We start from the raw sequence: 13,018 nt of genomic DNA, 5'->3' as shown, positions 1-13,018 counted from the left end.
TTCCAGGGTTGGAGCATTCACTGCTTCTGGAGGCAGGTTGTTCCACTGGTTAATTGTTCTCAATGTCAGAAAATTTCTCCTTAGTTCCAGGTTGCTTCTCTCCTTGATGAGTTTCCATCCGTTGCTTCTTGTCCTGCCTTCAAGGGATTTGGAGGATAGCTTGACTCCCTCTTCTTTGGGGCAGCCCCTGAGATATTGGAAGACTGCTATCCTGTCCCCCTTCACCCTTCTCTTCGTTAAACTACACATCCCCAATTCCAGCAACTGTTCCTTGTATGTTTTTATCCTCCAGTCCCCTAATCATCTTTGTTGCTCTTCTTTGCACTCTTTCTAGAATCTCAACATCTTTTTTACATTGTGGTGACCAAAACTGGATGCAGGATTCCAAATGTGGCCTCACCAAGGCATTGTAAAGTGGTATTAACACTTCACGTGATCTTGATTCTATCCCTCTGTTAATGCAGCCTAGCACTGTGTTGGCTTTAAGTTGAAGCCCATTCAACCGCAAGCATGCTGACTGGGGAATTCTGGGAGTTGAAGTCCACACATTTTAAAGAGGCCAAAGTTGGGAACCACTGATTTAATACACAGCAGGGACATTTGCTAGGAAGGATTTTAAAAAAAAAGAACAATAATAGAAAAACATCCCATAGTTCTCTAACCAACCACAGTAGACAACCTTGAGAAATAATAGCTTAGGCAGGGGTGGGGAACCATGGCCCTTTCATGACTGGTGGACTTCAACTCCCAGAATGCCTGAGCCAGCCAGTCCACCAGTCCTACGGTTCCCCCACCCCTGCCTTAGAGATCAAAAGAGATTTGCAAGAGGGGCGAATATCTCTAGCTCCGGTGTAGGATGAGAGGAAAGTTTCGTTCTCCGAGCTTCTGGGTTGGTTTCAGAGCATTTCGTTACCAGGCTAGGTAACATCTTCAGTGGCGTTTAGGGCAGGGGTCCTCAACCTTTTGGACCCCAGAGACCGTTACGTGGAGAGAGGTTTTCCCACGGACCGGAGGGTGCGTGGTTTTGTGTGCTGCCTGCATCCTACGAATAGGGCTTTGCTTGTTTGTGCAGACCGGTTGCTGGCATGCCGTGGCCCAGTACCGGTCCACGGACCGGGGGTTGGGGACCCATGGTTTAGGGGATGTCGGAATCAAGGGCTTCAGGGGTGGGTGTGTTTAATGAGGGTCTTGAGATGGGTCTGGCAGTTCCATCAACAGACACGCTGACCTACAACCTCTCAGAATCCTCAACCATCCCGGACAATCCCCCACCTCTCATTAGTTCACCTCCCAAGGACCTTGAGCTGATGTAACCTCCTCATCGCAAGACCCATCGCAAGCCTCTCGCTGAGGACTCACACCTGACCCATCAGCAGACCCTCCACCCGCCCACACCTGAAGCCCTGACGAACAGAACACCGACGGCCCCTTAAACTCCGCTGGAGATGCTACCTAGTAACGGGTAACGAAACGCTTCGGAAACCGACCCACGAGCTCGGAGGAGGAACCTTCCCCTTTGTTAAAAGAGGCGTACAACTCCTTGAGGTGGTGTGTGACTGTATGTCTCCTTCAGTCCGCTGTCAATGCAAAGAGACAGATCCGCAGGGATGCTGAAGGAGGCAGGAAGGAAGCCGACGATAGTGAAGCAGGCTGCTATGGTGGGAATCGCTTTTTCAGTGCCACTGTAACTCTGAGCGATGGAAAGTCGAGGAGCACTTGCAGTTTTCTGTCCAATTTGCACGATCCTTAGCTCCAACCCCGATGCCAGATATTCACCTGACCAACGTAGCTGTGCAGAAGACGGCCCCTGACTACGATCCCGAGAAAGTAAGCCTTTTTTTTTAAAGTTTCCTTTATACTGTCGAAAGAAAAGTCTTCATCGTGGTTGAGTCCAAGCTGGGAATAAACAACCTGGCGACTGCTTTAGAAAGAAGGTTGCAGTTTATTGAAGAGGAGAGCCAGACAGGAAGACGGCTCTGGAAGAAAAAGAAAAAAAAGGGTCGAGCACATGTAGGGAGTGGGTTTTTATACCCTCTGGAGCCTTTTGTTTGGAGTTGTTTCCTGTTCCTGTTTGAGGCTTTGCATTTCCTGTGTTATGTATTTCGACCTGTGTCCCTTTGGCATCTGTGGGTTAATCCTATTATGTCCTGTCTTAGAGTTTGGGTGGGGAATGTAGATTTTAGGTGTCTTTGTCTTCTTAATCTTCTAGCTGGGGCCTCCAACCTTCCTGAATGGATTATCACATCTGCATTTCTACAGAGCTGGTTTCTGCTTGGGGGAGGGAGACTTGGGGCTATTAAGAAAAAAACTGGGGATGCTTTTCTGCCTCTTTAAGATCCTTTGAGGAAATATAATATTCTGCCTTTTTAATATTTCCTTCTCTGGGGTGGGGGGCTGACTTCCCACAATACCTTTTGATTCCTCACCTTATAAGGCCATAGATTAGTTCTGTGACCAGTTGGCAAGAATCCTGTTTTTAAAATTAAGCAGAAAATAAGAGCAGAGCTCCAAGGCAGCTATTTGTTATTTTGATCCACCAACACCCCCCCCCCAGTACTTCCCCTTTCCTCTCCCTTGCAAACCCCCCTCCTCCCTTCTAGCACTGATGATGTTCCTTAGTTGGGTCATGAAACATCTGCAAGAAAATCACCCAGCTCACAGAGCACCAAGGACCCCACAGTCTTTTTTCTCCTCCTCCTCCTCCTCCTCCTCCTCCTCCTCCTCCTCCTCCTCCTCTTCTTCTTCTTCTTCTTCCTCCTCCTTCCTTCCTTCCTTCCTTCCTTCCTTCCTTCCCTTCCTTCCTTCCTTCCTTCCAGCACTGATGATGTTCCCTAGTTGGGTCATGAAATGTCTGCAAGAAAACCGCCCAGCTCAGAGAACCACCTAGGAATCCACAGTCCTCCTCCTCCCCTTCCTTCCTTCCTTCCTTCCTTCCTTCCTTCCTTCCTTCCTTCCTTCCTTCCTTCCTTCCTTCCTTCCTTCCTTCCTTCCTTCCTTCCTTCCTGCACTGATGATGATCCCTAGTTTGGTCATGACGTGTCTGCAACAAAACCATCAGAGATCACCAAGAACCATACAGCCCTCCTCCTCTCCCTCCTCCTCCTCCTCCTCCTCCTCCCCCCTGCAAACCCCCCTCCCTTCTAGCCCTGATGACGTCCCCTTGTTGGGTCATAAGATGTCTGCAAGAAAACCACCAAGCTCAGAGAGCACCGAGGAGCCCACGAATTGACCGGTAAAGTGTGAAATAAATCCCCAACTCGGTGGACGGGGTGATTGGCAGACACAGCAGCAATGTTACGACGCCAAAGAAAGAGAAGCAACTTGGGTGTGGGTGTGTGGGTGGGTGTCCCGTTTCTGGAGATGAACCTCAGGCCTGGTCTTCCCTCCGGTGCTTCTTGGCCCGAGGTGAAGGCCGTCCTCCATGTCTGTTCTTTCATGTTCTTTCCTGGCAGGGCTGCAAATGGATGATCCAGCAATTCCGCGTCTACCTGACGGCCAAGCACGGGGCCGAAGCCGTGGAGATGCTCTTCTCCGAGATGGACAACATCTTCATCAAGAGCCTCCAGAGCGTCCAGAAAGTCATCATCAGCGACAAGCACTGCTTTGAGCTCTACGGTTACGACATCCTGATCGACCAGAACCTCAAGCCGTAAGGAGGAGGGGAGCAGGAGGGGTGGACTTCAGATAGCCTCTCCCGACCTTTGGCCTTTGGGGGGGGGCAGGTGGACTTCAACTCCCAGAGTGCCCCAGCCAGGCAGCAATGTGAGAACTGACTTGCTTAGCGAGGGAAAGTCTGATCCCCATTGGCGTCGTAAGCCGAGGACTATTTCTAATTTGGCTCAACGTGGCTGAGGGGGGAGGGGTGCTTGGTGCTCTCTGATCTTCGCGGCTTTTCTCGCGGACGTTTCGTCACCCAGCTAGCGAACGTCATCAGGGCTAGAAGAGAGGGCAGCTTCAAGCACGGATGATGAAGTTCCCTAGAATGTCTGGAAGAAGACCACCAAGCCCTGAGAGCACCAAGGACCCCACAGTCCCGTTCCTCCTCTTCCTCCCCTTCAATTTTAGCCCTGCTGATGTTCCCTAGTTGGGTCATAAAATGTCTACAAGAAAACAATCAAGCTGAGAGAGCACCAAGGATCCCATAGTCGTCGTTGTCGTCGTCGTCGTCGTCCTCCTCCTCCTCCTCCTCCTCCTCCTCCTCCTCCTCCTCCTCCTCCTCCCTTCTAGCACTGATGATATTCGCTAGTTGGGTCATAAAATGCCTGCAAGAAAACAAGTTTAGAGACCTCCAAGGACCCCTCAGTCCTCCCCCTCCTCCATCTCCCTTCTAGCACTGATGATGATCCCTACTTGGATCATGAAACGTCTACGAGAAAACATCCAAGCTCAGAGACGTCCAAGGACCCCAGAGACCTTCCTGCTCCTCCTCCTCTTCCACTCTGCAAACCCTCCTCCCTTCTAGCCCTGATGATGTTACCTAGTTGGGTCATAAAACATCTGCAAGAAAACATCCAAGCTCAGAGAGCACCAAGGACCCCGCAGTCCTTCTCCTCCTCCTCCTCCTCCTCCTCCTTTCCACAATGTCTTCTAGCACTGATGATGTTCCCTAGTTGGGCCATGAAACATCTGCAAGAAAACCACCAAGCTCACAGAGCACCAAGGACCCCGCAGTCTTTTTCCTCCTCCTCCTCCTCCTCCTCCTCCTCCTCCTCCTCCTCCTCCTCCTCCTCCTCCTCCTCCTCCTCTCCAGCACTGATTATGTTCCCTAGTTTGGCCATGAAACGTCTGCAAGAAAAGCACCAAGCTCAGAGAGTTCCCAAGGACCCCATAGTCTTCCTCCTCCTCCTCCTCCTCCTCCTCCCAAACCTGACTCCCTTCTAGACCTGATGATGTCACCTAGTTGGGTCATGAAATGTCTGCACGAATACCACCAAGCTCAGAGAGCACCAAGGACCCCACAGTCCTCCTTCTCTTCTTCTTCTTCTTCTTCTTCTTCTTCTTCTTCTTCTTCTTCTTCTTCTTCTTCTTCTTCTTCTTCTTCTTCTTCTTCTTCCTCCTCCTCCTCCTCCTCCTCCTCCTCCTCCTCCTCCTCTTCTCCTATCTTCAACCCCCCCTCCCTTCTAGCACTGATGATGTTCCCTAGTTGGGTCATGAAATGTCTGCAAAAAAACAACCAAGCTCAGAGAGCACCAGGGACCCCACAGTTGTCGTTGTTGTCCTCCTCCTTCTCCCTTCTAGCACTGATGATGCTCCGTAGTTGGGTCACAAAACATCAGACACAAAAGGACCCCACAATTCCAAACAATTGGACACTAGAACAATCCTCCAACTTCCCGTCCAAGCTTCGCCTGCGATGAATCCTCCTCTGCCTCTGACCTTCTTTGTGCTTTCCTGCCCAGGTGGCTCTTAGAGGTCAATGCCTCACCTTCTCTGACCGCTAGCAGCCAGGAAGACCACGACCTCAAGACACACCTCTTGGAAGACACCCTGAACATTGTGGACATGGAAGGCCGGTGAGTAGAGCACGAAGGCAGCGTGGCAGCGTTTCAACCCAGTTTTTCCACGCCTGACATCAGGAGACACCAAGAAAGCTTTCAGATGACAGGACCAACTTCGTGGCTGCCCTGTTGTTCCTTGCATTAAACCAAGATCTGACCATACATGATCAGTCAGGCTGGCCATCTTCAACCTGGTCCTTTCCTGGTGGGCAAAGGGGGCCAGGTTGTTCACCAAAGGGCACCAGAGGGCAGGACGAGAAACAAGGGTTGGAAACTGACCAAAGAGAGAAGCAACCTGGAATTAAGGAGAAACATCCTGAGAATGAGGACAATCAACCAGTGGAACAGCTTGTCACCAGAAATTGTGGGCCTTTTTATTTAGTTGATAACAATAAGTTACTGCTAAGATACTGCTAAGCTTGTAAGCCGCCCTGAGTCTTCGGAGAAGGGCGGGATATAAATGGAATTTTTTAAAAAAATAAGAATTGTACTAGCCCAATGTGAGATAACAGATATTAATGGAAAAGGAGAGGAAATATTTGATGTTGTAACATGAGATTTTTATTTTATTTTATTTTATTTTTAATCCCATTTATATCCCGCCCTTCTCCGAAGACTCAGGGCAGCTTACAATCTAAGAAGCACAAACCAATGTGCTTAGCAGTAGCCTTCATTCGATGTATATGCCTGCTTATTAGGGCTTTCACACACACCCCCAAGCGGCATTTTTACAAAGTCAGCTTATTGCCCCCAACAATCTGGATCCTCATTTTACCTACCTCGGAAGGATGGAAGGCTGAGTCAACCTTGAGATTTATACTAAAGATTTATGTACACTACTGAACTATGGATTAACCCAATCAACACACTGCTTTTTAAATATTCAGCTGTAAAATGAGAAAAATCAATAAAATGTTATATTTAAAAAATCGTGGGTGCTCCATCACTGGAGATTTTTAAGAAGAGACTGGACATTCACCTGTCAGAGACGGTATAGGTTCTCCTGCTTGAGCAGGGGGCTGGACTAGAAGACCTCCAAGGTCCCTTTCAGCTTTATTCTATTCTAAACCCATGGTCATGCTATCTGGGGATGATGACGTTGGCCAACCCAACATACTGATGGAGGTTGAATTTGAGAGAAGGGAAGAATGTGATCCTTTGAACATTTAGCACAAGGAATGTCTTCATTTAGAATTTTTTTTAACGGATTCCCAGGGGGTTCGCACAGACACACACACACACACACACACACCATTTTGTTTTTGTTTTTTTGCTCTAGCCTTGATGTTAAATCTGCTTCTGCTCTAAAGCTACTCCCACCAAAGGACCCGCTCCATTAAAGGAAGACATTAGTCTACTATATGATGGGTTGTTATTCAGATAAGCCAGGATGTTCAGGACATTATGGGTTTTTGTTGTTGTTGTTGGGTGTGCAAATCCCAAAAACGTGGGATTCAGTCTGGAATAGGAAAACCCCTTGGCGCCAATGCTGCTGAAGTTTAAGAAAGCCAGAAACAGGAGAAATTAAATCAAACTAACTGGGTCGTCAGCTGCATCCTATATGCTCCATTTAACAGAATAACAGAGCGGGAATGGATCCGAGAGGCCTTCTAGTCCAGCCCTCTGCTGGAGCAGGAGATTCCAGAAAAAAACGGCTGTACACGCTTTTCTTAAAAACCTCCAGTGATGGGAGCACCCATTATTTCTGGAAGCAGGTTGCTCGACTGAATAACAGAATAACAAAAGTTGGAAGGGACCTTGGAGGTCTTCTAGTCCAACCCCTTCCTTGAGGCAGGAGTCCCTGTACCATTTCAGACAAATGGCTGGTCCAGTCTCTTCTTAAAAACCTCCAGTGTTGGAGCATTCACCACTTCTGGAGGCAGGTTGTCCCACTGGTTAATTGTTCTAACAGTCAGGAAGTTTCTCCTTAGTTCCAGGTTGCTTCTCTCCTTGACTAGTTTCCATCTGTTGCTTCTTCTCCTGCCTTCAGGCGCTTTGGAGAATACGTTGACACCCCCCTACACACACTTCTTTGTGGCTGCCCTTCAAATATTGCAGCACGGCTATCATGTCACCACTGGTCCTTCTTTTCTTTAGACTAGCACTAGACAAACCCAAATCCTGCAGCCGTTCTTCTCTTAAGACTAGATCGTTCTCTCTCTCCCTCATTCCCTCCCTCCCTCCCTCTACTATCTTCCATCTGTCTGTCTGTCTCTATCATCTGTCTATCATCTATCTAGAGAGATAATTATCTTATCTAGCTCTACCTTTCCATCCATCCATCCCTATCATCTATCTATATCCATCCATCCATGTTATATCTATCTATCTCTATCTATCTATCTATCTATCTATCTATCTATCTATCTATCTATCTATCTATCTATCATCTATCTATCTATCTATCTATCTATCTATCTATCTATCTATCTATCTATCTATCTCCACCTTTCCATCCATCCATCCCTATCATCTATCTATATCCATCCATCCATCTTATATCTATCTATCTATCTATCTATCTATCTATCTATCTATCTATCTATCTATCTATCTATCTATCTACCTACCTACCTATCTATCTCCACCTTTCCATCCATCCATCCCTATCATCTATCTATATTCATCCATCCATCCACCCATCCATCTTATCTATCTCTATCCATCCATCTTATCTATTTATCTCCACCTTTCCATCCATCCATCCATCCATCCATCCATCCATCCATCCATCCATCCCTGTCTGTCTGTCTGTCTGTCTGTCTGTCTGTCTGTCTGTCTGTCTATCTATCTATCTATCTATCTATCTATCTATCTATCTATCTATCTATCTACCTACCTACCTACCTACCTACCTACCTACCTACCTACCTACCTACCTCTTCTTTGTGGCAGCCCCTCCAATATTGGAATTCTGCTACCCGGTCACCCATAGTCCTTCTTTTCATTAGACTAGACATACTCATTTCCTGCAACCGTTCTTCATATGTTTCAGCCTCCAGTCCCCTCATCATCTTTGTGACTCTTCTCTGCACTATTTACAGAGTCTCAACATCTTTTTTATATCACTCTATATTCTATTCGAAACATGGAAGATGGATCGCTGCACAGACTCCCTTGCTCCAGAATGAAAGGCAGACTAACAGAGTTGGGAGGGACCTTGGAGGTCTTCTAGTCCAACACCCTACTCAGGCAGGGAACCCTATAAGGGGTCCCGAACCCCCGGTCCATGGCATGCCAGCAACCGATCCGCATAAACAAGCAAAGCCCCATCCGTGGAATGCAGGCTGCACACAAAACCACACACCCTCCAGTGCGCGGAAAAACCTCTCTCCACGTAACCGGTCCCTGGTGCCCAAAAGGTTGGGGACCTCTGCCTTATACCACTTCAGACAAATGGCTGTACAATCTCTTCTTGAAAACTTCCACTGTTGGAGCATTCACAACTTTTGGTGGCAGGGAGTTCCACTGGTTGATTGTTCTCACTGTCAGGAAGTTTCTCCTTAGTTCCAGGTTGCTTCTCTCCTTGATGAGTTTCCATCCGTTGCTTCTTGTCCTTGTCTTCTGGTGCTTTGGAGAATAGGTTGATATCCTCTTCTTTGGGGCAGCCCCTCCAATACTGGAACACGGCTATCGGGTCGGTCCCCCCCCAACCCCACCCCCAGTCCCTCTTTCTTTCATTCTTTGTCCTTACAGTTTGACAGGGAAGGAAAAGCGCGTCGGAGGCTTTGATCTCATGTGGAACGATGGCCCGGTTAGCAGGGAAGAGGCAAATCTGGATACGCCAATGAACGGCTTTGTGGCAAACACACACCTAGGTAAGGCATCAGATGGCTGTGAGAAGAGTTGATAAGGTGGGAGGCTTACGCTTTGGAGCAGGGGTCTTCAAACTTGGCAACTTTAAGACTTGTGGACTTCAAGTCCCAGAATTCCTCAGCCAGGCACGAGGAATTCTGGGACTTGAAGTCCACAAGTCATAAAAGGGCCACGTTTGAAGAACCCTGCTTGTGGACTTCAACTCCCAGAATTCCTCAGCCAGCCACGCTGGCTGAGGAACTCTGGGAGTTGAAGTCCACAAGTCTTAAAAGTTGCCAGGGTTGGAGACCCCTGTCCTACACTAGTTTCTCTCAACCTCGGCAACTTTCAGGTGCGTGGACTTCAACTCCCAGAGTTCGTAGCCTGGGTGGGGAATTCTGGGACTTGAAGTCCACAAGTCTTAAAAGTTGCCACGGTTGGAGACCCCTGCCCTGGGGGCTGGTTGTGCCTCACGACTCTTCATTTTAACAACCACTCAAAGTTACCAGGGCGCTGTCAAAGGTGACTTACGATTGGTGCCCATGTGAGGACCCCGTGGTCACAGGATCAAAACTAGGGATCAATTTACAAACGGAGACACATGCAATTTCTTTCTCCAAAAGCTCCTGATCTGCGGAAAGATGAGGGGAAGAACGGGCCACTGGCGGGCATTAAAGCCCACGTCGAGGTCCGCTGGAATTAGTTCAATTAATTAATTCAAATTAATTCAGATAGCCGCGCCCTCTCACACACACACACACACACACACACACACACACACACACACACACTTACAGCCATTCGTTTAGTAGCTGTTCGAAGTTGCAACAGCACTGGAAAAAGTGACCTATTTGGAAATTATTAGAAAATAAGAATATTATTAATAAGGGATGCGGTGGCTCAGTGGGTTAGGACACTGAACATGTCGATCGGAAGGTCGGCAGTTTGGCGGGTCGAATCCCGAGTGCCGCGTAGCAGAGTGAGCGCCTGTTACTCATCCCAGCTTCGGCCAACCTAGCAGTTCGAAAGCACATAAAAATGCAAGTAGAAAAACAGGGACCACTCCGGTGGGAAGGGAACAGCGTTCCGTGCGCCTTTGGCGTCTAGTCATGCCGGCCACATGACCACGGAGACGTCCTCGGACAAGCGCTGGCTCTTCGGCTTTGAAACGGAGATGAGCACCGCCCCCTAGAGTCGGAAACGACTAGCACGCATGTGCGGGGGAACCTTTACCTTTACCTTAAGAATATTATATTGTGGTATCAATTTGTTGAGGCAGATGGCGAGAACGTAAATAGATAAGACGTGTACCCTGACACCAGATTATGTGAGGAATTGTGATAAAGGGAATTGGGGGTAATGTAAAATTTGGAAATGATAAAATATTAAACGTTCAGTTTAAATACTAATGGGAAATTAAAACTGGGAATAAGTCACTAGGTTACTGATTGTCTAAAAGATTGATGGTTGAAACAGTTAAGGTACATATAAACTAAAAGCTATTGATAAATGTAAGAAAGTTGCCTTTGATTGTTAGAATAAAAATTGTGTTAAGTACGAGACAGTGCGTATTAAGGGGGAAAAAAGAGAGGAAATATTTACTGTAATAGTTTGAGATTTGCATTAATGATATTTGCATGTAATTGAATTATTGGAACTCAGCCGTCACGTTGCTTTTCAAATATGTAACATTAAAGGTAAAGGTTCCCCCGCACACACGTGCTAGTCGTTTCCAACTCTAGGGGCCGGTGCTCATCTCCGTTTCAAAGCCGAAGAGCCAGCGCTTGTCCGAGGACGTCTCCGTGGTCACGTGGCTGGCATGACTAGACGCCAAAGGCGCACGGAACGCTGTTACCTTCCCACCGGAGTGGTCCCTATTTTTCTACTTGCATTTTTACGTGCTTTAGAACTGCTAGGTTGGCAGAAGCTGGGACGAGTAACAGGCGCTCACTCTGCTACGCGGCACTCGGGATTCGACCCGCCAAACTGCCGACCTTCTGATCGACAAGCTCAGCGTCCTAACCCACTGAGCCACCGCGTCCCTTCATGTAACATTAGAAAACCAGTAAAATTTTCAAAAACCAACCAACCAACCTGACTTCTGACCGGTATTCACGCCTACGGCCCTTGCAGCGTCCCCGTGATCATGTGATCCAAATTCAGACGCTCGGCAACTGGCGTTTTACTTAGGACAGTTGTCGGGTCACATGACCACAGTGGTTTGGTGACCCGACAAACTCAAGGCAGGCAGTCCTCGGCTTACGGCGGTCTGCTTAGTGACCGTTCAAAGTTACAGTGGCCCTGAAAAAAAGGGACTTAGGCCCCTTTTCACACATACAGCTAGGGTCATGTGATCAAAATTCAGACCCTGGCTCGCGTTTGTGACGGTTGCAGTGTCCCCGGGGTGTGTGTGTCACGTGATCCCCTTTTACGACCTTCTGACAAGTCAACGGGAGAACCGTTGTCGCTAATTTTAATTTCTTTTAATTTTTGTATTTTGTATTTTGTCTTTTAACATGTACTGCCCTGTTCACCGCCCTGAGTCCTTCGGGAGAAGGGCGGTATACAAATAAAATTAATAAATAAATAAATAAAATAAAATTTATCAACCGCGGCGATTCACTTAACAACGGAGGCCAGAGAGGTCGTAAAACGGGGCCAGACCCACTCGAGCAACCTCTGGCTTCCCAGCGGAAACGTTGTGGCCCTTAAGTCGAGGACCACCTGTAGCCGAAGCGAGAGTTGCTTTAACTTAACTTGCCTCGCTTAACAACTGCAGCGATCTGCTTAACGACCAAGTTTTTTTTTTTAAAAAAAAATAATAATTGCAAAATCGGACGCAACCGCCTTGCTTAAGCAACGAAAACTCCGGTCCCGATCGTGGTCGTAAGTCAAGGACGGCCTGTACCCTTTTTTCCCCCCCCACAATCTGACCTTGTCTTCTCTCCCCTCCGCTGCAGGTTACAACAACGACAGGAAGAAACAGCTGAAGCAACTTTTCAAGTCGTTTCAGCCGCCCTTAAAAAATTAAGGCTCGGCCAGAAAGTGGCTGGATTTTATTTTATTTTTTAAGAAAAAAAAAAGATTCCAGGGTTTTCCGGTCCCTTCGCCCATGTCAGCTGGATGCCCCTTTTGCTTTGGAAGGTCCTGTCAATCAAGCTTGAAGTTTTCTTGACGGAGAGGCTGACCAAGGGCGCCGAATGGCTGTGAAGATGGACAAACGGCAAGCTGTCTCCACTGCAGAGATGTCTTGCGGAGGCAGGCAGGCTGGCTGGCTGCAAAACGTGGGGGGGGGGGGAGAAAAAGTCTGTAAAATGTTTTTCAGCTGTTGAAGTGGCAAAATTGCCACCCTGTGTGGCACCGCCGCTGGGCAGAAAGTGGCATCTTAGCCAGCGCCTCTTCTGCCAACCCTGATTCCGATCCAAACCTTCTGGAATGAGCGTGAATGGTAAATGAATGCCTTTGTACTCCAAAACCTTTTAAAAACCTTATTTTTTTTGGGATCTTACTGGCAAACAGTACTTAGGATACAAGGGGGTGGTGGTGTCCCTGGTGCTCTATGAGCTGGGTTTGCTTTCTTGCAGATGTCTCACTACCAAGCTAGGTGACGTCATCAGTGGTAGGAGGGTGGGTGGGCTGTGGAGGACGGTGGGGTCTTTGGTGCTCTCTGAGCTTGGATGTTTCCATGATCCAGCTAGGTAACACCATCAGCGCTGGAAGGGAAT

At 48.0% G+C, this 13,018-nt stretch overlaps 2 protein-coding genes across 2 annotated transcripts in view; both read left to right on the top strand.

Annotated features, from left to right (window-relative positions):
• The window catches only part of TTLL9 (tubulin tyrosine ligase like 9), a gene marked incomplete at both ends in the record, with an annotated part of 33,833 nt that extends 21,509 nt beyond the window's left edge, over window positions 1-12,324 (top strand). The window contains 5 exon segments of the mRNA XM_083358107.1: window positions 1,769-1,827; window positions 3,453-3,649; window positions 5,400-5,513; window positions 9,195-9,316; window positions 12,254-12,324. Coding sequence (XP_083214233.1) covers window positions 1,769-1,827; window positions 3,453-3,649; window positions 5,400-5,513; window positions 9,195-9,316; window positions 12,254-12,324 — 563 coding nt within the window.
• Window positions 1-13,018, top strand: part of DNMT3B (DNA methyltransferase 3 beta) — a gene marked incomplete at its 5' end in the record, with an annotated part of 480,157 nt that overhangs the window by 98,468 nt on the left and 368,671 nt on the right. The gene's annotated exons all lie outside the window — the stretch shown is intronic.

The sequence above is a fragment of the Vipera ursinii genome (genome assembly GCF_947247035.1).
Source record: "Vipera ursinii genome assembly, chromosome: 3".
Taxonomy (NCBI): Eukaryota; Metazoa; Chordata; class Lepidosauria; order Squamata; family Viperidae; genus Vipera; species Vipera ursinii.
This window is presented reverse-complemented; position numbering and strand designations above follow the sequence as displayed.